Consider the following 25,953-nt stretch of genomic DNA (forward strand, 5'->3'; position numbering starts at 1 on the left):
GCTCCGCTTTCTCTCTGAGGTGAGTAAACTTGAGGGGGTAAAGTGGGAGTTGGGGAAAATGGAAAAGAAAGCCTGGCAGTATTTCTTCTGTTATAAGTAAAAAGTAAAACATAGATGCCGTTTCTCAGTGCCCAAATGTTAGGTGAAAAAATGTTTTTCATCTTGGTCATGTCATGTGGACTTTAGCAGAGCAGGACACACATGGTCATTTATCCTTTCCCTCTGCATGTTGTGTGCTTTTTCAGTTTATAATGTACCTGGATCCACTTGCCTCATCACACTAGCTGCAAACAAGGCCACTGAATGTCACACCAGGTGGCCAGCATGTCTGTGAAGGGCAGAAACTGGGGCAGCCAAACAGCTGGCAGAGGCCAGCTAGTAAGTACCCAATCCCACTCCATAGAGGACTCCACACTTAAAAGATAAGCAAGTGTCAGGCTGCCTCACTAGTTATCCCTCCAAATAAAAAAATAAAAGTAACCCCTCCAGGGAACATGTGTGTGTGTACACACAAAACTACATGCACAGCTACATGCAAAGGGGAAAGGCTGGGAAGGAACCAAATCCACCTCTGAACACCAGTTACTTGTGGGGAAGGGGCAGGTGAAGCCAACTGTCAGCATTACTCACCTTTCGACTGATAAGCTTGCATCAGTTCTGGCAATTTCTCATAAAAAGGCCATTTTCACTCCTTGGGTGCTCACCCAGGTCCTGCAAAACTGAGCCACCAACAACTACCTGCACCACTTCCCATGAGGCCAAATAATGGCTTCCCTCAAAGCTCAGACCTCCCACCCACCTCCCAGTCCTCTCCCATGCAGGGGGCTACTGGCCTTCTGGGGGGCAGGGGTCCAGGCCAAACACAACCCACAGATGGTTGGTGAAACCAGCACGTATCCAAGGGCCTTTCCCCCACCTGGGCCGTGTGCCCACTGCATAGATATGCCTGTGCTTGCTCCCCTAGGACACAGACTCCCTTTTCTTCCATTGGAATGAGGGATGGGGAGATTTGATGGTGTCCTGTACAGGCTGGATGTTAATCTGCTGTGGCGCTCTTGGAGAAGCTTGCCTGAGTTCAGCGCTTTCTCAGCACGTGGTGTTTGCTGCCCCTTCAAGCTGCAGGAGTCCCAGAAGGTAAGTGCTACTGCAACGCCCATTTACTGGTGAACAGAGGTCAGGTGATCTGCAGCGGGCCAAGCAGCTGCTAAGTGGCCAACAGGCTGGATCTGCATCTCACTTGCAGAGGCTCTGCCTGGATGCTGGGGCTGCCCTGAGACTCCTTCCTCCTCCTCTTCCCTCCACAGCTCTCCCTGCTTCTATCCACAGCTGTGCTCCAGGTGGGGAACACCTATGGATGCACCAGGGTGCAACTACTCAGAGTCCAGTGTGCAGAAGGGACCCTGCTCTATGCTGTTTCCATATCCAAGCCCAAGCTTGTCTAGAGCTTCAGCAAATCCAAGCCTCCCTGAATTCCCTGCAAGACCAAACGAAGCCCTACAACCCCCACCACTCTGGTTAGCTGCCAGTCCTAGCCCCTGTTCCCTCCTGGGCCACTGTCTGTACAGTTCTGAAGTCCTACAAGAATGTTGAGATCCTAAGCCGACTCACCCAAAGAGGTAAACAACCAGGGGCCTCCAGGGGTAGAGAACATACCCAGACAGGTTCTGCTGCCTGTAGGCTTGATGTCCTTCCCCTACAACATGCCATGCTTGCCAGGCTAGAAGAGGGGCTCCAGAAACTTGGGAAACCTGGGCCTGTAGCTGGCATATGGAAAAGAGGCCTGGAAAAGCACCACTCCTGTCCATGAAGCCCCCACATGGAACCAGGTAATTGGGAAACACATGGGCACACAAGCCTGATCGCCACTCAGACCCAGGTGGGAACTGCAGCAGTGACTTGTCCCCTCTGCCACTCTGGCTGTACCACTACAGGAGGGAGGAACATCCAGTTCCACATGTAAGTGGAGACACTAGGTGTGAGCAGGTTCCAGTGGTTGCTGTAGCTGAACCTTCCCAACCAGGTCCATGCAAGGCCATCTCAGATGGGTGTGCACCTGGGTTGGGCAAGGACACCCCTCAGACAGTGAGCGCCACTGAGGAGGGCTGTCACAGAGACCCCTTTTCCTGCTCCTAGAACAGGTTGGGGGAGTATGGGGGACCTCTCCCACCTCACAGCTGCTTCCAGGAGCCACTACTTTCAAGATGAGACACTCTCCTGCCTGCCTGTTCCCATTTGGCTGCAATAGACCATTGCCAACATTTAGAGAACGAAAAGCGGCCTCACCTATTTTCCCTGACAGGTTGGAGGCAGGTGGGCATGCCCAGGGGACCTGGGGTAGATCCTGTACATCTGCCCACCCCCAGGCTATGCTGGCTTCATCTTATCTGTGGGGTGGGCGGGGGGTGGGAATTACCAAGAGACCATCACACAGGCCATGGACAAGTTCTACAAGAGCCAGGGAGAAGAGCACTGTCCGTGCATGCTGCCCGGCAGCCAGCTCACACACACATCTTTCATTTGACTGCTTTCCCAAAGCAGGCTTTTGCCGTCCAGGATCCCCAAGAAGCCTGGGGAGGAGACTCTGCCAGGCTGAAGGGCCTGTCCCCAAAGGTGCCACCCTCACCAGGCTCATCCTGACAATCTTGGATTATTTTTGCCCTGAAGTTTTGGAGTGGCAGACAGGGAGACAGCAGACAGTACACATTAGCCACCTTTCCAGAGAGCATCAGCTCTCCAGACTGGGGCAGGTCAGACCTCCACTCAGGCGTTTTTCTCACTGGTTGCCAATTGGGGGAAACAGCATTTGTGAGCACCGGCCTGTCTCCCCAGGTCCTGTTCAGAAACCCCATCTGTGCCTTTAGAGAGACTGCCCTGAGCACACAGGCCCAGCAACCACCATCTACAGCCCCCAGGACCTAATCCCCTTCTACATAGGGTTCAGTGCATGTTAGCAGACACTGGGCTTGATTCCTGCCTAGTCCCTGCCAGATATCCCATGCCCACCTCATTAAGAGAATGAGGCCACACAAACACACTCAGGCCATCATGGTGATGGAGTGGCTGGGGTCCCACTTGCCCACCCTTCATTGCTGGTCCAGAGCCAGCTGACCACATTCCTACCCCGAGATGGGACTTTGGGGACATTGTCCACCAGGGTTGCTGACCCCTTTTAAAGTTCCAGAAACATGGCCAGCTGGTCCCCTAGAATTTGGCACATGGGATTAAGCCAAGGCTTGCCTTCAGAAACAGGTTTTTCCACCACGTCGCTGCCCAAGGCCCAGGGCAACCCCAAGTTCATGTGAAGCCTGCCTGCCATGTCCACAGCCCATGCCGACCCCTCCTGGAGCAACTGGAATGCTTGTTCCTGGGCATGTGATAAACCCAGACAGCTTCAGCCTTGCAGGACAACTGTGCGCATCCGGCAGCAGTAGCCAGAGGGCCCATGGAAAGAAGTTGGAGGGGAAACCAGATGCTGTGAAAATACTTTATTAGGCAAAACTACATACTATAAAAATGCTTTAAAATGCAGCAGGAGGAGATGCAAAGACACAAACGAACAAGCGCGTAGTGACACATGGCTGTCAACACAGTAAAGAATCCACACTGCTTCCCCCCCTTTACCTAGAAAAGGAGAGTTCTAGGCCACCTCCTCCTCAGCATACTCCTCATCCTCCTCCTCCTCGGCCGTGGCATCCTGATATTGCTGATATTCAGACACCAGGTCGTTCATGTTGCTCTCGGCCTCGGTGAATTCCATCTCATCCATGCCCTCGCCCGTGTACCAGTGGAGAAAGGCCTTGCGCCTGAACATTGCTGTGAACTGCTCTGAGACACGCTTGAAGAGTTCCTGGATGGCCGTATTATTCCCAATGAAGGTGGCCGACATTTTTAGCCCCCGGGGTGGGATGTCACAGACGGCTGTTTTTACATTGTTGGGGAGCCAGTCAGCAAAGTAGCTGCTGTTCTTGTCCTGAATGTTGAACATTTGTTCATCCACCTCCCTCATGGGCATGCGACCCCTGAAAATGGCAGCCGCCGTTAGGTAGCGGCCATGGCGGGGGTCGCAAGCGGCCATCATATTCTTAGCATCAAACATCTGCTGGGTAAGCTCAGCCACAGTCAAGGCCCGGTACTGCTGGCTGCCCCGGCTGGTCAGTGGGGCAAAGCCAGGCATGAAGAAATGCAGCCGCGGAAACGGGACCATGTTCACGGCCAGCTTCCGCAGGTCAGCATTCAGCTGGCCTGGGAAGCGCAGGCACGTGGTGACCCCACTCATGGTAGCAGACACCAGGTGGTTCAGGTCACCGTAGGTGGGTGTGGGCAGTTTTAGGGTCCTGGAACATATGTCATATAGCGCTTCGTTATCTATGCAGAAGGTCTCGTCCGCATTTTCTATGAGCTGGTGGACTGAGAGGGTGGCGTTGTAGGGCTCCACCACGGTGTCTGACACCTTGGGCGAGGGCAGGATGCTGAATGTGTTTATGATCCTGTCTGGGTACTCCTCCCGGATCTTACTGAGCAGAAGGGTGCCCATCCCAGACCCAGTCCCGCCACCCAGGGAGTGGGTCAGCTGGAAACCCTGCAGGCAGTCGCAGCTCTCAGCCTCCTTTCTGACAACGTCCATCACTGACTCCATCAGCTCCGCGCCTTCTGTGTAGTGTCCCTTGGCCCAGTTGTTTCCGGCCCCACACTGACCTGTAAGACAGTACAGCCAGTCACTCGATGGCCAGGTGTACGGTCATCAGTGGTCACCATAATGCAGAAAGCGCCAGTGTCACGTGTGAGGTGAAGGCACCATTCGCCCTGCAGGTGGAGCAAATGAAACCCCCTCCCCCGAGTTACAGCACAGCAGCTTCCCCTGTTAGGAATTAAGTCAGGAGTCAAACCTGAGACGGGCTAACAGACCTCGCTGCAGGCAGCTCCTGCCCGTTTTCAGGGAAGCAGTAGCCACGGCCCCAGCTCAGCTCCCCGCAGGCAGTTTACATCAGTAGCTCCTCACCTTGAGGAGACACCCGGGCCTTCCTCCCAAAGCCCGTTTAGGAAAGGCAGATGGGGCGACTCGACTCAGGGGATAGGAGGGTGTTCAGGGGCCCTGGCTCCACGGTGCCCACAGCGATGACCTTGGGGCATTCGTGGATTTTCAGCTGCCCTGACCCCAGTCCTCCCCCGCAGCTCACCGAAGATGAAGTTGTCCGGCCTGAAGATCTGCCCGAAGAGCCCTGAGCGCACAGAGTCCATGGTGCCCGGCTCCAGATCCACGAGCACAGCGCGGGGCACGTACCTGCCACCTGAGGGGTGGGAGGGCATTAGCAGGGGAGGGCCTCGTTCCCAGCAGGCGGTGGAGGAAGGACGGGGTCTCACCGCTGGCCTCGTTGTAGTACACGTTGATGCGCTCCAGCTGCAGGTGGCTGTCCCCGTGGTAGGTGCCAGCGGAGTCGATGGCATGTTCATCGGAGATCACCTCCCAGAACTGCCAGAGACGGGAGGAGCCAGACAGGCCAGGGCTGAGTCACGGAGGCGCCCCAGCCGCTCTCCCACCCCACCCTCATCCGCACCCCCATCCCTAGGTCGCGGTGTCCCTGGGGTCCACCCCGGCCGCCTCGCCAACCGCCCAGTTCCACCGTCCCCGGCAGGGAGCCCAGGGGCCGCAATGCAGGGGCACCGCCCCGCCACTGCCAACATCTTCCCTGGCCATCCGGCAGGCCCGGGCTGGGCCCTCAGAGCCCCAGCTGCCAACCTTGGCACCGATCTGGTTCCCGCACTGCCCGGCCTGCGTGAGCACAATCTCCCTCATGGCCAAGGCGGGATTAGGGCGGCAGGAGAAACGCGAGAAGGAGGAGCAGACGCGCAGCGACCCAGCTCGCCCTCCGCCAACGCTTAAATAGCCCCGCGCCCACCTCCCTCAGCCTCGGATTGGGCTCCCAGAATAAGCAACAGCTTTGCTTTCACACAGGTGCGCCCACCTGTGAATCCCTTGGCGTTGAACGTCTGTTGGAGAGCTCAGGTGTCCCTGCGTGATCCTTTCCACGTTGGGGAAAGCTGCTCAGCTGGAGAACTTCCTCCCGCGTCTTTAGTGAGACTAGATCCCTAGCTGAGCTGAAACTGAATTTTCCTCCCATGTGGGAGGGGAAGACTCTTGTTTCCATATTCACAACGTGCCTTTGCACCTGTCCTAGATTGACGACATATTTTCATAATGGATGCGTCCTTTCATCTATTAGGAGATCTGTGGTTAGGAAAGGCCTTCCATATGTTAACTCAACAGGACTTAATTATAAGTTTTACGTTGGAGCAGTTCTAACCCGCAGTAAGCTATGGGTGTTAGAGATAGGCTCTGATTTAGCTACAGTCTTCTTTAGAGTAGGATTAGCCCTTTCACCTTTCCCGAGGACTGCAGTCTCCAGCAGAGTGAAGGTGATATTGGACTCTTAAAGCTGAGGATAGGTAATGGGTTACGCCTGCTGTGGAAGATGGGCCATCGTCACTCTGCAGGCTTTTAGATTACCCAGACTGAGGAGTTATTTCTTCTAATAAACATTTTTCAGATGGGGTGGGGAATGCCTCAATCTAACCAGTGACGGTATCAGTAAGCATTAGCAAATATTTGAATCTCCTGCAGAAAGGCATCGGGGTAAATTAGAGTTGCCAGTTCTCACCTGGATAGGTTCTTCAATTTTGGACAGGTTTAACTGGAGAAGGAGAAAATTGCTGGCTGTTTGGGTCATGTCAGGCACAGAGCTCACAGTGCTGAGTCACCTGTTTTAGTGTTTTGAAAAGATTTACCCCTATAAACAAATGAGACATTAACAGAAACAAAGAATCCCTTCTAGGGTGAAAAGAATCATGAAAGTGCTGAATTATATCCCTATGATTGGTATTTGGCATTAGTAACTTATTACCATCATTCAGACAGCCAGAGGGACCCTGGACTGAAATGCAATCCCTGGCCCATTTTTGTTCTTCTTCAGAGTGCTCTGGCCCAGTTCTACGCATGCTGACCAGCACGCCCATAAGCTTCACTGGCCCTTTCAGTGCAGGTGCCTTGGCTGCGGCATCTACAAGGGCATCTCCTTTTACACAGTCAGTCTCTCTTTTGATGTCCTCTGCAATTAATTATAGTCACTTTTTGGCAGCAAAGCAGCATTCTAACAAGCTCAAAATCTGAATGATGTTGTATGGAAAAGCCCTTGGGTGTCAGGAGTCCCTACCCATTCCAAATTGCAGCATAAGCATGAAGCACTAAAAAATCATACTTGGAATCAGTGTAAATGTTAACTTTTAAATCCTTTCCCAATTGCAGGGGCCTAATAAGTTCAATTAACACGGCTTTTTGAGCTGAGGTCGAGGCCAGCAAGGCTTGTGCCTTGATTCTCTTGTGCTGACTAATAATAGCATATCTAGCCCTCCTGTTTTCCTGATGCATAAAACAACTTGCATCTGTTAAGCACTCTTCCTTGGGATGGTCAAGGGGCTCATCTCTCTTAAGGCTGGCCTGCTAGAATAAATTTGTTTCATAACCTGTGACATGCTTTGGCTGTGTCCCCAGTCAAATCTTATCTTGAATTGCAGCTCCCATAATTCCCATATATCGTGGGAGGGACCCAGTGGGAGGCAATCAAATCAGGGGATGGGTCTTTCCCATGCTGTTCTCGTGACAGTGAATAAGCCTCATGAGATCTGATGGTTTATTTATTTATTTATTTTTGAGACAGTCTTGCTCTGTTCTCAGGCTGGAGTGTGTTATCATGATCTTGGCTCACTGCAACCTCTGACTCCTGGGTTCAAGCGATTCTCTTGTCTCAGCCTCCTGAGTAGCTGGGATTACAGGCACCCACCACCATGCCTGTCTAATTTTTGTACTTTTAGTATAGACGGGGTTTCACCATGTTAGCCAGGCTGGCCTCGATCTCCTCACCTCAGGTCATCCACTGCCTTGGCCTCCCACAGTGCTGGGGTTACAGCTGATGGTTTTATAAAGGGGAGTTCCCTACACAAGCTCTTTTGCCTGCTGCCATGTAAGAGATGTGACTTTGCTCCTCATTTGCCTTCTGCCATGAGCATGAGGCCTCCCCGACCATGTGCAACTGTGAGTCAATTAAATACTCAAGTTATTACTTCTAATAGTTTTTTGATGGATATATTAGGCCATTCTCACATTGCTGTAAAAATAATTGGTGACTGGTTAATTTATAAAGGAAATAGGTTTAATTGGCTCATGGTTCTACAGGCTGCACAGAAAGCATAGCACTGGCTTCTGCTTCTGATGAAGCCTCTGACAACTGACAATCAAGGTGAAAAATAAATTCGGTGCTTGCACATCACATGGTAAGTGCGAGGGCAGGGGGGAAGGGCTGCACACTTGTAGATAACCAGATCTCATGAAAACTTACTGTTGTGAGAATGGCACCAAGGGAGATGATGCCAAACTGTTCATGGAAATCCTGCCCTCATGACTCAATCACCTCCCCACTAGGCCCACTTCCCACATTGAGGATTACATTTCAATACAAGATCCTGGTGGGAACACACATCTAAACTGTATCATTTTGCCCCTGGCCATTCCAAATCTCATATCCTTCTCATATTTCAAAATACAATCATGACATTCCAACAATCCCCAAAGTCTTGACTCATTTCAGCCTTAATTCAAAAGTCCAAAGTCTCATCTAAGACAAAGCTAGTTTATTCCTCCTATAAGCCTGTAAAATAAAAAACAAATTAAGTTCTTCCAAGATACAAATGGGGCATAGGCAATGGGTAAATACTCCCAATCTAAAAGGAAAAAATTAGCTAAAAAAAAAAAAGAGGCCACAGGACCCATACAAGTCTTAAGGCCAGAAGGGGAGTTATTGAATTTTAAGGCTCCAAAATAATTATTTTTGACTCTATGTCCCATTTCCAGGGCACACTAATGCCTTGGGACGTTTAGACCTTGTGGCTTTGCATGATTCAGCCCCCACAGCTGCTCTTATGGGCTGGTATTGTGTGCCTCTGGCTGGTTTTGTGTGCTTCTGGCTTTTCCAGGTGCAAAGTGCAAGCTGTAGCTAGATCTACCATTCTGAGGTCTGGAGGACAGTGATCCTCTCCTCACAGATCTACTAGGCCACACCCCAGTGGGGAACCCACATGGGGACTGTAACCCTACATTTCTTCTCTGCATTGTTTTAGTAGAAGTTCTCCATGAGGGCTCCCTGCAACATGCTTCCGCCAGCACACCCTGGCTTTTTTATACATTCTTTGAAGTAAAGGTGGAGGTTCCCAAGTCTCAACTCTTGCATTTTGTACACTCACAGGCCTAACACCATACGAAAGCTACCAAGGCTTATGGCTTGCACCCTCTGAAGCAGTGACTGGAGTTGTAACTGGGCCAATTTGTGCTACACCTGGAGCTGGAACAGTGGCCAGGATGCAGGGAGCCATGTTCTAAGGCTACCCAAGGCAGCAGTTCCTGGGCCTGATCCCAGAAACTATTTTCTTCTTTTAGGCCTCAGGGCCTGTGATGGGGGGCTGCCTTTTAGATTTCTAAAATGCCTTCAATTCCTCTTTCCCATTGTCTTGGCTATCAACACTTGCTTTTTTTTTTAAGTTATACAAATATCTCTAACAAGTGATTGCTCCACAGCCTGCTCGAGTTCCTCTCTTGTAAAAGCTTTTTATTTTTCTGCCACATGACAAGGCTGCAAAGTTTTTAAGCTTTTATGCTATGCTTCCCTTGCAAGTAAATATAAATTACAACTTACTTTTTTTTGCTCCAACATGTGAGCATAGGTTGTTAGAAGCAGCCAGCCCACATCTTGAATGCTTTGGTGCTTAGACATTTTTCCAACAGAAACCCTAAATCATCACTTTCAAATTCAAACTTTTATATATCCCTAGGGCATGACAGAAATTCAGGCAACCACTTTGCTAAGACAACATGAATGACCTTTGCTTTGGTCCTAATAAGTTTCTAATTTTCATCTGAGACCTCCTCAGCTCAGCCTTCACTGTCCAGATCACTATCAGCATTTTGGTCACAGCCATTCAAAGTTAATAAAATCTCAACTTTCCCTCATTTTTCTGTCTTCTTCTGAGTCCTACAAACTCTTCCAACCTCTGTCTATTTACCCAGTTACAAAGCTGATTCCACATTTTCAGGTATTCTTATAACAATTTTCCACTCCTTTGTGCCAATTTTCTGTATTAAGCTTTTTTTCCATCACTATAAGTACTTGAGACTGGGTAATTTATTTTTTAAAAAGATTTAAGTGGCTCATGATTCTACAGGCTGTAGAGAAGACACAGCACTGGCATACACTTCTGGGAAGGCCTCTGGAAGTTTACAGTCATGGCAAAAGTTGAAGCAGAATCTTGCACATCATAGGGAAAAAAGCAGGAGCAAAAAACAGAGGGGCGAGTTGTTACACACTTTTAAATAACCAGGTTTTATGGGAACTCACTCACTATCATGAAGATAGTACCAAATGGGATGGTGCTAAGCCATTTATGAGTAATCCACCCCAATGGTTAAATCACCTTTCACCTGGCCCACCTCTAACCTTGAGAATTACATTTAAATATGAGATTTGGGAGGGGACACACATTCAAACCCTATCAGACGAGTCTTTATGTTTTTCCAAATATAATATTATATCACTGGCAAAAATGATAATTTGACTTATTTTCCAATCGGGATGCCTTTTATTGCTTTCTCTTGTCTGATTGTTCCAGATAGGGCTTTCAGAATTATGTTGAATAACAGTGGTAAAATTGGATATTCTTGTCATCTTCCAGATTTTAGAAGAAAGGCTTTTAGTTTTTCCCCACTTAGTATGATACTAGCTGTGGGTCTGTCATATATGACTTTTATTATGTTGAGATATGTTCGTTCCATACCCAGTTTTCAAAGGGTTTATTATTAAAGAATATTAAATTTTATCAAATACTTTTTTAGCATAATGGAAATGATTATATGGATTTTGTCCTTCATTCTTTTTTTTTTTTTTTTTTGAGATGAAGTCTTCCTCTGTTACCCAGGCTGGAGTGCAATGGCATGATCTCAGCTCACTACAACTTCTGCCTCCCGGGTTCAAGTGATTCTCCTGCCTCAGCCTTCCAAATTATGTTGAATAACAGTGATAAAATTGGATATTCTTGTCATCTTCCAGATTTTAGAAGAAAGGCTTTTAGTTTTTCCCCACTTAGTATGATACTAGCTGTGGGTCTGTCATATATGACTTTTATTATGTTGAGATATGTTCGTTCCATATCCAGTTTTCAAAGGGTTTATTATTAAAGAATATTAAATTTTATCAAATACTTTTTTAGCATAATGGAAATGATTATATGGATTTTGTCCTTCATTCTTTTTTTTTTTTTTTGAGATGAAGTCTTCCTCTGTTACCCAGGCTGGAGTGCAATGGCATGATCTCAGCTCACTACAACTTCTGCCTCCCGGGTTCAAGTGATTCTCCTGCCTCAGCCTTCCAAATAGCTGGGATTACAGGTGCCCACCACTGCACCTGGCTAATTTTTGTATTTTTAGTAGAGATGGGGTTTTGCCATGTTGGCCAGGCTGGTTTTGAACTCCTGAACTCAGGTGATCTGCCTACCTCGGCTTCCAAAAATGCTGGGATTACAGGCATGAGCCACTGCACCCAGCCCCTTCATTCTGTTTGTATGATTGATTTGCATGTTGAACCATCCTTGTATCCCTGGGATAAATTCCACTTGATCATTATGAATTACCTATTTATGTATTGTTTAATTGAGTTTGCTAGGTTTTTTGCAAATTTTTGCATCAATATTCTCAAATATGGGCCCGTAGTTTGCTTTTTAAATGTGTCTTTGTCTTGTTTTGATATCAGTGTAATACTAGCCTCAAAGAATGAGTTTGGAAATGTTCTTTCCTTCTCTATTTTTCAGTCTGGTCCTACAGACATTTTTTCATTATGGCTTTAATTTTGTTACTTGTTATTGGTCTGTTCAGGTTTTGGACTTTTTCCTAGTTCACTCTTGGTAAGTTGTGTGTGTCTAAGAATTAATTTCCTCTAGGTTTTCTAATTTGTTGGCATACAATTACTTATAGTAGCCACTAATGATCCTTTGATTTTCTGAAACGTTACCTGTAACATCTCCTTTTTCACCTCTGATTTTATTAATTTGTATCTTCTCTGTTTTTTAGCCAGCCTGTCTAAATATTGTCAATTGTTTTACTTTTCAAAAAATCAACTTTTTGTTTCATTGATCTTTTGCATTGTTTTCTTCATTTTATTTCTGTTCTAATTTTTATTATTTCTTTTCTTCTAATTTTGAGTTTGGTTTGGCCTTTTTATTCTAGTGAATTAAGATGTATTGTTATTTATTTGCAGATTTTCTGATTTTTATATAGGCACTTACAGTTATAAATTTTCCTTTTATAATAGTACCTCTTTTACTATATTCCACAGGTTTTGCTATGCTATGTTTCCATTATCATTTGTTTCAAGAAATTTTTCCATTTTCTTTTTAACATTTTTATTGACCTACTGATCATTCAAGAGCATATTGTTTAATGTCCAAGTGTTTGTATAGTTTCTGAAATTCATTTTTTAATTGATTTCTAGTTTGTTCCATTGTGGTCAGAGAAAATGCTTGATATTACTTCAAATTTTTTTAATGTTTTTAGACTTGTTACTTAACATATGGTCTATCTTTGAAAATAACCCACGTGCAGAGAAGAAGAATGTGTATTCTGCACTGTTGGATGAAATTTTCTGTAAATATCTATTAGGTTCATTTGTTATACAGTGCAGATGAAGTCTGATGTTTCTTTGTTGATTCTCTGGAAGGTCTATCCGATGACTAAAGTGGGGTGTTGAAGTGTCCAGCCATTACTGTATTGATGTCCCTTTCTTTAGCTCTTACAGTATTTGCTTCATTTATCTAGGTGCTTTAGTGTTGGGTGCATACATATTTCCAATTATATCCTCTTGAAGAATCTCTTTATTATTATATAATGACCTTCTTAATATCTTCCCACAGTCTTTTGTTGAAATCTATTTTTGTCTGGTATAAGTAAAGCTGTTTCTGCTCTTTTTTGGTTTCTATTGGCATAGAATAGCTTTTTCCATCATTTTATTTTCAGTCTAAATTTATCTTTATAGGTAAAGTATTTTTTTTTTGTAGGTCACAGATTATTGTCTTGCTTCTCTATCCATTCATCCACTATTTGTCTTTTGATTGGAGTATTTAGTTCATGTATATTCAATGTTATTATTGATAAGCACTTACTCCTGCCATTTTGTTACTTGTTTTCTGATTGATTTTTGTCCTCTCATCTTTCTTTTCTTTCTTCCTGTCTTCCTTTTAGTGAAGGTGATTTATCTTTTAATATTATCTAATTTATTGCTTTTTACTTTTTGTACATCTGTGGTACGCTTTTTGATTTAAAATTACCATGAGGCTTGAATATACCTTATAACACATCATTTTAGACTGTGGACAATTTAACATTGATTGCATAAACAAAAGAAGCAAAGCAACTAATAAAAACTCTACACTTTAACTCCATTGCCATTCTTTTAAACTTTTTGTTGTTTCTCTTCCCTCTCTATTTTACTATGTCTTAGAAATATGTTGTAGTTATTTTTTATTGGTTTATTGTTTACTCTTTCTATTTGAGATTTTTGCACACCATAATTACCATGTTATAATATTCTGTGTTTTTCTATGTGCTATTACTAGTGAGTTTTGTACCTTCAGATGACTTCTTATTGCTCACTCACTTTTTTTCTTTCAGGCTAAGAACTCCCTTTAGCATTTCTTGTAGGACAGGTCTGGTGTTAATGAAATACCTCAGTTTTTGTTTGTTGGAAAAAGTTCTTATTTCTCTGTCAAGTTTAAAGGACTTTTTGCCAGATACATTATTCTAAAGTAAAAGTCTTTTTTTCTTCAGCTTTTTTAGTATGTCATGCCACTCTCTCAGCCTGTAAATTTTCCCCTGAAAAGTCTGCTGTCACATGTATTGGAGTTCCACTGAATGTTATTTGTGTCTCTTCTCTTACTGCTTTTAGAATCATTTCTTTATCCTTAACCTTTGGGGGTTCAGTTAAGTGCCTTGAGGTGTCTTCTTTGGGTTAAATCTGCTTGATGTTCTGTAACTTTCTTGTACTTGAATGTTGATATCAAATGTTGGGGAATTGTTTAATATTATTTAATATTATTTCTTTAAATAAATGTTTAATTTTTTTTTTTGACGGAGTCTCGCTCGTAGCCCAGGCTGGAGTGCAATGGTGTGATCTCAGCTCACTGCAAGCTCCGCCTCCCAGGTTCACACCATTCTCCTGCCTCAGCCTCCCAAGGAGCTGGGACTACAGGCACCCACCACCACACCCAGCTAATTTCTTTTTGTATTTTTAGTAGAGACGGGGTTTCACCGTGTTAGCCAGGATGGTCTTGATCTCCTGACCTTGTGATCCACCCACCTTGGCCTCCCAAAATGCTGAGATTACAGGTGTGAGCCACTGCCCAGGCCAATAAATGTTTAACTCTTATCTCTTTTTCTACCACCTCTTTAAGGCCAATAATTCTTAGATTCCTATTTTGAGGCTATTTTTTAGATTCTGTAGGCATGCTTTATTTTTTATTCTTTTTTGTCTCCTCTGACTTTGTCTTTTCAAATAGTCTGACTTCAAGGTCACTAAATCTATCTTCTCCTTGATCAATTTTTTTAAGTAACTCTGATGCATTCTTCAGTATGATAATTACATTTTAACTTCAGAATTTCTTCTTTATTCTTTTTATTTCAATCTCATTGTTAAATTTATCTGATAGAATTTTGAATTCCTTCTCTGTGTTATATTGAATTTCTTTGAATTATCTCAACCAGCTATTTTGGATTTCCTGTATGAAAGGTCACATATCTCTATTTTTCCAGGATTTGCCCATGGTTCCTTATTTAGCTTGTTTGGTGAGGTCATTTTTCCCTGGATGGCCTTGATACTTGTAGATGTTCATCTATATCAGGGCATTGAAGAGTTCAGTCTTTATTGTAGTCTTCACAGTCTGGGCTTGTTTGAGCCCATTATTTTTGGGAACATTTTCCAGGTGTTCAAAGAGACTTAGGTCCCAAGCCCAATAACACAGTAGCAAACATATAGAGGTACTGCTTTGGTGGCTTTGGATTAACATCAAGAAAAATTCTCTTGATTTATCAAGTAGAGATTCTTGTTCACTTCCCTTTCTTTCTCTGAAACCAGCAGTCTCTCTTTCTGTGCTGAGGCATGTGGAGCTGGAGTTGGGGTAACATAAGCACCCCTGAGGCCACCACCACTGAGACTGTGCTGGTTCACACTTGAAGAAGGCACAGAACTTGGTCTCACCCAAGGCCCACTGTAACCACAACTTGGCTACCATATAAGTTTATTCAAAGCCCTAGCCCTAGCCCTAACCCTAACCCTAACCCCAAACCCTAACCCTAGCCCTAGCCTTAGCCCTAACCCTTACCCTAACCCTTAACCCTAACCATAACCCACAACCCCAACCCCTAACTCCAACTCTTAACCCTTAACCATGACCCCTAACCACTGACCTCAACCCCCAACCCTAACCCTTAACCCTAACCCTTAACCCTAACCCTTAACCCTAACCCTTAACCCCTAACCCTAATCCTGAAACCCTAACCCCAACCCCAATACTAACCCCTAACCCTAACCCTCACCCTCACCCTAACCCTTAACCCTAACACTAACCATCTAACCCTTCTCCATAACCTAAACCTAACCATTACCCCAACCCTAAATCAAACTCTAAGCAAACCCTAACACACTAGGCACACAAGAACAGAGGTGTGCATATTCTTTCTGTCATACTTATGTTTGCACTTCCTCTCACACATACACATCAACATGCTCACATATGCATACTCCTACACATACTGAAATGTCATCTGATTTGTGACCCAAAGAACTCTCAACTAAGAAATAAATGAAAAGTTGCTTGCACTGACTAATACTGAAGGAAGTGCCAATTAAAAGAATATTAAAATATCTTTGCCTGCCTGTGTGCAGGCTGGGCATGGTGGCTCCTGCCTATAATCGCAGCACTTTGGGAGGCAGAAGTGAGTGGATCACTTGAGGCCAGAAGCTTGAGACCAGCCTGGTCAACATGGGGAAACCCCTATCTCCACTAAAAAAAAAAAAAAAAAAAAAAAAGTTGGGCATGTTGGAATGTGCCTGTGTTCCCAGCTACTTGGAAGGCTGAGGCCTAAAAATCATTTGAACCCGGGAGTCGGAGGTTGCTATAAGCCAAGACTGTGCCACTGCACTCCACCCTGGGCAACAGAGCGAGAACCTCTTTCAAGAAAAGGATTGATATTTACTGTTGGCAAAGGCTACAGGCACTCTCTTGCTAACCCTAAACCCTGACTTTGACCCATACCTCATCATACTCTTCCCCGTAATTCCTCAGGTATGTTTTCTTCCTGCTAATTTTTTTCCCCTAAACTTCTAACACTTAATATGCTAAATAGTAAACCAACCCATACCCAATCCCATCCCCAATTTAATACTAAACCACACTAGGACTTAACATCACAAGAACAGAAAGGTACAGATCAATGTCTAGTATAATTATTCAATTAATAATGCTTAAGAGGCCGGATGCAGTGGCTCACACCTGAAATCCCAGCACTTTGGGAGGCTAAGGTGGACAGATCACCTGAGGTCAGGAGTTTGAGACCAGCCTTGCCAACATGGTGAAACCCTGTCTCTACTAAAAATACAAAAATTAGCCAGGCCTGATGGCGGGAGCCTGTAATCCTAGCTACTCAGGTGGCTGAGGCAGGAGAATTGCTTGAACCTGGGAGCCAGAGGTTGCAGTGAGCCGAGATCGTGCCATTGCACTCCAGCATGGCGACAAGAGTGAGATTCTGTCTCAAAAAAATTAAAAAATTATAATAATAATGCTCAAGAAAATAATTGTAATTTCATACTAGCACATATTTTGAGGATTACACAACATGATCACCACATCCTTTTCTCAGAAAATCAAGCTGGTTTGGCATACTAAACCCATCACTGCAAAGGAACATCAAATAAACAGCATAAAGAAGAAACCCACATACTAATTTCAATAGATGCAGGAAGTACTTTAAACAAAGTCAACATCCTTTCATCATAAAAACACCCAACAAACCAGGGGTAGGAATTTTCTAAACACCACAATAGGACTTCAGCACCATCTCCATTGTCAGGGCCCAGTGCTTTACTCCTAAGATCAGGCCGAAGGCGCCAATGCTCATTTTCATCACTGTATTCAACACTGTATGAGAAGTTCCATCCACAACAAATAGGAGAGAAAAGGAAGTTAAGAGAACTTATATGTGTTAGGAAGCAGTAAAAATGGCTACTCACAGATCACATGAACTATCTTATATACAGAAATATCATGACAAACCCCCAAAACATTATTAAAAACTAATAAACTACAACACAAAATTACAACACAGAATGTCGATACACACTAATATGCTGTATTTCCAGACACTAGCAACAAACAACATGAGAATGTAATTATGAAAACCATTCCAGGCTGGGGGTGGTGGCTCACACCTGTAATACCAGCACTTTGAGATGCTGAGGTACGAAGATCTTTTGAACCCAGGAGTTTCAGGCCACTCTGGCTAACACAGGAAAACACTCTCTCTACAAATAACTTAAAAATTAGCTAGGTGTGATGGTGCATGTCTGTAATCGTAGTTGCTCGGGTGACAGAGGAGGGAGGATTGCTTGAGCCCAGGAGGTTTAGGCTGCAATAAGCCACGTTCGCACCACTACACTCCAACCTGGCCAACAGGGCAAAACCATGCATTGAAAAAGAAAGAAAAAGAAATTACACTTTAAAAAATCAACAGGCTGGACATGGTAGCTGACACCTGTAATCCCAGTGTTTTGGGAGGCCAAGAGAGGAGTATCACTTGAGAACAGGAGTTCGAGGCCAGCTTGGGCAGGACAGCAAGACCCTGCCTGTACAAAAAAATTTAAAAAAATAGCCAGATGTGGTGGTGCACACCTGTAGTCCCAGCTACTTGGAGGCTGAGGCGGGAGGATCACTTGAGCCCCGGAGATAGAGGCTGCAGTGAGCCATGATCGTGCCACAGCACTCCAGCCTGGGAGACAGAGTGAGACCCTTCTCAAAAAAATAAAAATAAAGCAATTGCTCATAGAAATATGGGTTTATTTCTGAACTCAAAATTCAGTTCCATTGATTTATTCAATTGATTGTACCAGAATCATGTTGATTTTATTACTGTTGCTTTGTAGTAAGATTTGAAATTTGGAAATGTGAGCCTCTAAGTTGTTGTTGTTGTTGTTTTTGACACTATTTTGGCTATTCTGCATCCCTTGAAATTTCATATAAATGACAAGATCAGCCTGTTGATTTCTGCCAAAAGGACGTTGGGATTGTAACAGGAATCACAAAGAATCTGTAGATGGCTTTGTGTAGTACTGCCACCTTAAGAATTATTAAGTATTCTAGTTTATGAATATGAGGTGTCTTTAAATTTATGTAAGCTTTCTTGAATTTACTTCACCAATGTTTTGAAATTCTCCATGCACAAGTTATTTTGTTGTTGTTTTTTTGTTTTTTCCAGAAACGGAGTCTCACTCTGTCACCCAGGGTGGAGTGCAATGGTGAGATCCGGCTCACTGCAACCTCTGCCTCCTGGGTTCAAGCGATTCTCCTGCCTCAGCCTCCCAAGTAGCTAGGATTACATGCGCATGTGACCATGCCCAGCTAATGTTTGGTATTTTCAGTACAGACGGGGTTTCACCACGTTAGCCAGGATGGTATCGATTTCCTGATCTCGTGGATCCACCCACCTTGGCCTCCCAAAGTGCTGGGATTACAGGCATGAGCCACCATGCCCAGCCTCATGTACAAGTCTTGTACCTTGGTTAAATTTATTCCAAAGAATATTATTACTGTTGATTGTTTTTTGAGAGAGTCTCACACTGTCACCCAGGCTGGAATGCAGTGCCACAATCCTAGCTCTTCAGCATCAATCTCCTGGGCTCAAAAGATCCTCCCACCTCAGCCTCTAGAGTAACTGGAACTACATATGTGTGCAAGCACAACCAGTTAACTTTTTAATATTTCTGTAGGGATGGTGTCTGGCTATGGTACCCAGCTTTCATTCTAAAATTTTTTTAAATTCTAAAATTTTAGCCATGAATCAGGCATAATTAGGTTAATTTTAGGTGTCAACTTTACTAGATTAAGGGATATACAGAGAGCTGTTAAAGCACTATGTGTGAGTATGTCTGTGAAGGTGTTTTCAGAAGAGGTATCATACTGGTATAACATATCATGGCATATCGTAATACTGATATGACACCCACAAGACTTCTGTGACACCCATAAGACTCATGTGAAGACCACAAGATTCATGACACTCCTAAGACTCATATGACACCCATAATACTGATACAACAGCCTGTGAGGCTGATATGACACTCGTAAGACACTCGTAAGACTGATGGGACACCTGCAATACTGATATGACACAATACAGATATGACACCCGAAATATTGATATGACACCCACAATACTGCTATCACACCCCTAAGACTCATGTGACACCCTCAATACTGATATTTCAGCCGCAATACGGATACAGCATCCAGATTCTCACCGGGGTGCTTGGTACACAGCTTCCACTGACCTGAATTTGGACTGGGTTTGGCCTCTATAGTGAAGTTTGATGTCATCTCTGCTTTACTGACATGGTATTACTGTGGTTGTTTATAATTTACAGTAATTTCATACTTCTAGGAATCTTGCAATAGCAGTGTAAAGTGTAACTTATCCCTTCTCTTAGATGCCTCAGCAGTTACAGCAACTCCACACAAAACACTCCAGTGTATTTTACCAAAGCAAAGACAGCCTCCCAGCTAACCACCACATAACCCCCAAATCAGGAAATACAAGGTCTCTACCTGACAATCCAATCCACAGACCCATTTCACTTCGCTGCCTGCCCCAACTGGGAGAAAGGGTCTCTTTCCATTCGGGTTGGGTTTTCCTTTTTCTGGAATGTTCCTGAGCTGTCCCTCAGTTTCACAACTTTGGCAGATAACTCCAAGCTCATTCTGCCCCGTGTTTCCTCCTGAGCAGATGCAGACCCAGCGTTCCCGGCAGAAACACCTCAGCCCAATGCTTGCTCTCCTCAGTGCAACCCACCAGAAAGAGCACAATCCACCTGCCCACAACTGGTGATCTCAACTTTATAATGGCAAAACTCTCATTTTCAAACCGAAGCTTCATCATGTCACTCTCCGATTTAACTTTTACAATGGGTTCCCACTGGCCTTAGAATAAGGACCGCAGGACTGACCATGACCTCCTCACACTGTGTGCTCCTGCATGCTGCCCTTTCCAAGGCATTCAACCCCAATGGCCTGCAGCCTCGTATGCTCTCTCTTACGAGGACACAGCAGCTGCCCTTCCAAGGCATTCAACCCCAATGGCCTGCAGCCTCATATGCTCTCTCTAACAGAGACACAGCAGCCTCCTGGGTGTCTCGAGTATTTAATGCATGTTCCCTCAAGCCATTCACCCAATGTCCATCCACCCTTAGCAAATTGTCTAAGACACTGTCCAGCAAAGTCCTTAAAGTCACAGCAGTTGTGGTATCTAACAGTAGTAAAGTTAATAATGTGGTTTTTCTAAAAACAAAACATAATTATTTCTTAGATAATCTGCAAGAATCACCCGCAATTTGTAGATCAAGGAAATAATAGTTTAATGGAACCAAAGTCCATGTATGAGATAATTAGGAAAGAAAAATGAAATCTCAGTGTTGAACAAAAGGCAAATGGCATGACTAATTACTGAAATTTAATAAGAACACAGTGGGCCGAGCATGGTGGCTCATGCTTCTAATCCCAGCACTTTGGGCGGGTCTGAGGCCAGCCTGGGCAAGATGGCAAAACCTCATCTCTACAAAAAACATACAAAAATTAGCTGAGCACAGTTGTATATACCTGTAGTCCCAGCTACTCGGGATGCTGAAGTGGGAGGATGGCTTGAGCCAAGGAGAATGCAGTGAGCCGAGATGGTGCCAGAGCACTCCAGCCTGGGCAATCGGGCCAGACCTTAGAAACACTCTCCTCCTGACTCTTCAGGGAGCCAGACAGAGAATTCTGTCTCTTCTGCTGCCTCCTTTGTGTTTGAATATAAAACACAAAAATAAAAGCTTTGTGAAATAAATTTAATGAAGCCAAACAAAACACCTAAATAAAAGCTTTGTCTGGGAAACTTGCTCATCCTCATGTCGATTTCCATTACCGGAGAGCCAAGAAACTCTGGTCAGTAACAAATACCACTGACAGCTGGTTCCTGCAAAAGGTGTTGCGTTAAGCAGGAATTATTTTAAAATAATTAAAGCTTGTCATTGGGTCATAAGAAATTGTTTAATATAACAATTCCCTCAGTTGAAAACAAGATAAACTAAGAAGTATATTTTTAAAATATTGTTGATGGAAACAAATAGCAGAAATACATAGGATTAAGAATTCTGTTGAAAACTAGAAAGAGATAAATTAGAAGTCAAATAAGAGAAACTTATTGGCCAGGCACGGTGGCTCATGCCTGTAATCACAGTACTTTGGGAGGCCGAGGCGGGCGGATCAGCTGAGGTCAGGAGTTTGAGAACAGCATGGCCAACATGGCAAAACCCAGTCTCTACTAAAAATACAACAATCAGCCGGGCATGGTGGTGCAGATCTGTAATCCCAGATACTCAAGAGGCTGAAGACGAGTTGCTTGAACACAGGAGGCAGAGGCTGCAGTCAGCGGAGATCTCCACTGCACCACTGCACTCCAGCATGGGAGACAGCAAAACCCCGTCTCAAAAAAATAAATTTAAAAAAGGAGAAACTTATTGAATCAAACTGGAAACCGAGAGAAAATGGGTGATTTCCTAGTAAAAATACATTAACAAAATGGACTCTAAAATAAAGAAAATTTAAATACAGCGATTAGCATAGAAAAGCTTGGAGTGACCCTTAGAGATCCCCATTAAAAAAGGACCCCAGGGGCAGGGCATGGTTGCTCATGCCTGTAATCCCAACACTTTGGGAGGACAAGGCGGGCAGATCACTTGAGGCAAGGAGTTTGAGACCAGCCTTGCCAACATGGTGAAACCCCACCTCTACTAAAAACACAAAAAATTACCCGGGCATCATGGAGCACACTTGTAGTCCCAGCCACTTCAGAGGGTGAGGCAGAATAATCGCTTGAGTCCAGGAAGGGGAGGTTGCAGTGAGCGGAGATTGCACCACTACATGCTAGCCTGGGCAACAGAGTGAGACTGCATCTCAAAAAAAAAAAAGAAAAAGAAAAATACCGCAGGGCCAGGCGCAGTAGCTCACACCTGTAATCCCCAGCACTTTGGGGAGGCCGAGGCGCGGGGATCACCTGAGGTCAGGAGTTCGAGATAAGCCTGACCAATATGGTGAAACCCCATCTCTACTAAAAATACAAAATTAGCTGCATGCCTGTAATCCCAGCTACTTGGGAGGCTGAGGCAGGAGAATCGTTTGAACCCAGGAGTCAGAGGTTGCAGTGAGCTGAGATCTCACCATTGCACTCCAGCCTGGGAAAAAAGAGTGAAAATCTGTCTCAAAAAAAAAAGTGAGGGAGACCTTAGGCTGGGTGCAGTGGCTCACGCCTGTAATCCCAGCACTTTGGGAGGCTGACGTGTAAGGATCACTTGAGCCCAGGAGTTCAAGACAAACCTGAGCGACGTAAAGATCCTGCTTAAATTAGCAGTGCATGGTGGCTGGTGCCTATAGTCCAAGCTACTTGGGAGGCTGAGGCAGGAGGATTGCTGGAGCCCAGGAGGTTGAGGCTACAGTGAGCTATGATCACACCACTGCACTCCAGCCTGGGTGACAGAGCAAGACCTTCTCTCTTAAAAAAAAAAAATCAATCAATAAAGATGTAAAGGCTGGGTGCAGTGGCTCACACCTATAATCCCAATAATTTGGGAGGCAAAGGCGGGTGGATCACTTGAGGTCAGGAGTTAGAGATCAGCCTGACCAACATGGTGAAACCCCATCTCTACTAAAAATACAAAATAAGCCAGGCATTCTGGTGCGCACTTGTATTCCCAGCTACTCAGGGGGCTGAGGTAGGAGAATTGCTTGAACTTAGGAGGCAGAGGTTGCAGTGAGCCAAGATTGGGACATTGCACTTTAGCCCGGGCAACAGGAGCTAAACTCCGTCTCAAAAAACAAACAAAAAAAGTTTTTTTAATTAAAAAAAAAAAAAAGTAGCCTGGCATGGTGGCTCAGACCTGCCTGCAATCCCGGCACTTTGGGAGGCCGAGGCGGGTGGACCACTTGAGGTCAGGAGTTTGAGACCAGCCTGGCCAACATGGTGAAACCCCACCTCTATTAAAAATACAAAATTAGCTCGGCGTGGTGATGCAGCCCTGTAATCCCAGCTACTCAGGAGGCTGACGCAGGAGAAGTGCTTGAACCCGGGAGGCGGAGATTGCAGTGAGCTGAGATCGCGCCACTGCAGTCCAGCCTGGGCAACAAAGTGAGACTCCATGTCAAAAAAAAGGAAACGGGCTGGGCTCAGTGGCTTACGCGTGTAATCCCAACATTTTGGGAGGCCAAGGCGGGTGGATCATGAGGTCAGAAGTTCAAGACCAGCCTGGCCAAATTGGTGAAACCCCATCTCTACTAAAAATACAAAAAAAATTAGCCGGGCATTGTGGCAGGCGCCTGTAATCCCAGCTCTTGGGGAGGCTGAGACAGAGCATTGCTTCAACCTGGAAGGTGGAGGTTACAGCGAGCTGAGATCACACCACTGCACTCCAGCCTGGGAGACAGAGCGAGACTCCATCTCAAAAAAAAAAACAAAAGAAAAAAAAGGATAAGAAAAGATACCGCAGGGCCATATGGGTTTACAGCTCAGTATTAAGTAACCTTAATGAAATCTGATTTTATTTAAAATGGTCAAGGCCAAGGAAAAAAAAAGATTAGTGACTTTCTTCAATTAATTTTATGGTATCATGTCAAAGCTTGATATAGTTAATACATTTCAACTAATTTAGGATGAGAATGTTTATAAAACAGACGTCATTTTATGTACCATTACAAATACACTGCAAATTAAACAGACTTTCTCAACAAAAGAAAAACTGTTGTTGACACTCCGTTCACTTCCGTTAGACGCACACAGTGGTTTTTTTGGTTTTGTTTTCATTTGTTTTTGTTTTTTGAGACAAGGTCTCGCTCTGTTGCCCAGGGCTTGAGGGCGGTGGCGTGAGCATGATAATCTGCCTACTTTTCCATTTTCCTGTGTTGTTTCCACATGTTAACAAATGAGCCTGAAAACACGGAGCACTGACCAGGCCAGGTGGCTCACGCCTGTAATCCCAGCACTTGGGAGACCGAGGTGGGTGGATCACCTGATGAGGTTGGGAGTTCGAGACCAGCCTGACCAATATGAAGAAACCCCATCTCTACTAAAAATACAAAATTAGCTGGGCATGCTGGTGCATGCCTGTAATCCCAGCTACTGGAGAGGCTGAGGCAGGAGAATCGCTTGAACCCGAGAGGCGGAGACTGCAGTGAGCCGAGATCGCGCCATTGCACTCCAACCTGAGAAACAAGAGCGAAAGTCCATCTCAAAAACAAAAACAAAACAAAAAATGAGCACTGATCCGGGGGCGCCTGTTTTCTAGACCTCAGGCTGTGGCGCCTGCCAGTCCCCAACATCCCGACCGCCCGAGGGCGTCTCCGCGTTCCTCCTCCTCTCCCCGTACCAGGGTCTCTCCCCAGAAACAAACTAGCATTCGTAACCGGCATATTGTCCTGCGCTGGGGATAACCCGCCCAAGCCGCCATGAAGGGACGCTTGCACAAAGTGAAGTCCAGGAACAAACAACCCGACGGGAAACGCGGCCGCGCTCGCTCTGCTGCACTCACAGCGGGGGCAGGAAGCCTTTTCCTCACCTTCGCCTCGGCGGCCCCAGGTGTCCTGGAGCTGCAGCAGTGTCTCCCTGTCCTCACAGCGGACGCGGCCCCAGGTGTCCCAAGCCCCGGCCCCTCCCGGGTGGGTCCTGAGGAGAGGAAGCTCCGTCCTCACAGTGGACGCCCCAGGACGCCGCCATGCGGATCGGACACGGTTGGGGCGCGCGGCCCTCCGGGTTTGGCAGGGCCGGGCGCCCCCTCGCGGCAGCTCTGGGGAATCTCTGAAAATCAGCACCTTGATTTTTTCCAGTCCGTGATTTTGGAAATTTCAGCTGAACTGGAGACCCCATCCCGTGCCTTGACCGGAACGCATGGAGATAGCAATCAAAGAAGATGGCCAGTTCACGCCTGTAATCCCAGCACTTTGGGAGGCCGAGTCGGGCGGATCACTTGAGGTCAGGAAATCGAGACCATTCTGGCCAACATGATAAAACCCCATCTCTACTAAAAATACAAAAATTATCTGGGCGTGGTGGCACAGGCCTGTAGTCCCAGCTACTCTGGAGGCTGAGGCAGGACAATCCCTTGAACCTGGGAGGCGGAGGTTGCGGTGAGCCGAGATCGTGCCACTGCACTCCAGCCTGGTGACAGAGCGAGACTCAATATCAAAAAAAAAAAAAGAAAAAGAAAAAAAGAAATAAAAAGAAGGAAGGAAAGAAGAAGGAAGAAAGTATGGGGAAGGGGAAGGGAGAAGGAAGTTAAGAGCAGACTCCAGGCTAGGTGCAGTTGCTCACGCCTGTAATCCCAGTACTGTGGGAGGCTGAGGTGTAAGGATCACTTAAGCCCAGGAGTTCAAGACAAACCTGAGCAACGTAAAGATCCTGTTGTCTGTGCCATTTTTTTTTTTTTTTTTTTTTTTGAGACGGAGTTTCACTCTTATTGCCCAGGCTGGAGTGCAAGGGCGTGATCTTGGCTCACTGCAATCTCCACCTCCAGGGTTCAA

At 45.5% G+C, this 25,953-nt stretch overlaps 1 protein-coding gene across 25 annotated transcripts; it reads right to left on the reverse strand.

Annotated features, from left to right (window-relative positions):
* Positions 1 to 3,470: 3,470 nt before the first annotated feature.
* LOC129478605 (tubulin beta-8 chain) lies at positions 3,471 to 25,172 on the reverse strand. 25 transcript variants are annotated; one of them, XM_055270117.2, is made up of 6 exons: positions 24,993 to 25,172; positions 6,657 to 6,785; positions 5,964 to 6,461; positions 5,362 to 5,470; positions 5,178 to 5,288; positions 3,471 to 4,695 (listed from the first exon to the last, which is right to left on the reverse strand). In XM_055270117.2, exons 3-6 carry the CDS (start codon positions 6,144 to 6,146, stop codon positions 3,638 to 3,640), a joined length of 1,461 nt encoding a protein of 486 aa, XP_055126092.1. In that variant the 5' UTR covers positions 6,147 to 6,461; positions 6,657 to 6,785; positions 24,993 to 25,172; the 3' UTR covers positions 3,471 to 3,637. The 25 variants fall into 25 exon arrangements, with proteins under 25 accessions (XP_055126092.1, XP_055126112.1, XP_055126102.1 ...); XM_055270137.2 differs by lacking the exons at positions 5,964 to 6,461; positions 6,657 to 6,785; positions 24,993 to 25,172 and adding an exon at positions 5,738 to 5,794 and having other exon boundaries at positions 3,471 to 3,918; positions 4,018 to 4,320; positions 4,483 to 4,695; XM_055270127.1 differs by lacking the exons at positions 5,964 to 6,461; positions 6,657 to 6,785; positions 24,993 to 25,172 and adding an exon at positions 5,738 to 5,794 and having other exon boundaries at positions 3,471 to 4,597; positions 4,670 to 4,695.
* Positions 25,173 to 25,953: the final 781 nt, after the last annotated feature.

Source organism: Symphalangus syndactylus, chromosome 3 (genome assembly GCF_028878055.3).
Source record: "Symphalangus syndactylus isolate Jambi chromosome 3, NHGRI_mSymSyn1-v2.1_pri, whole genome shotgun sequence".
Classification (NCBI taxonomy): Eukaryota; Metazoa; Chordata; class Mammalia; order Primates; family Hylobatidae; genus Symphalangus; species Symphalangus syndactylus.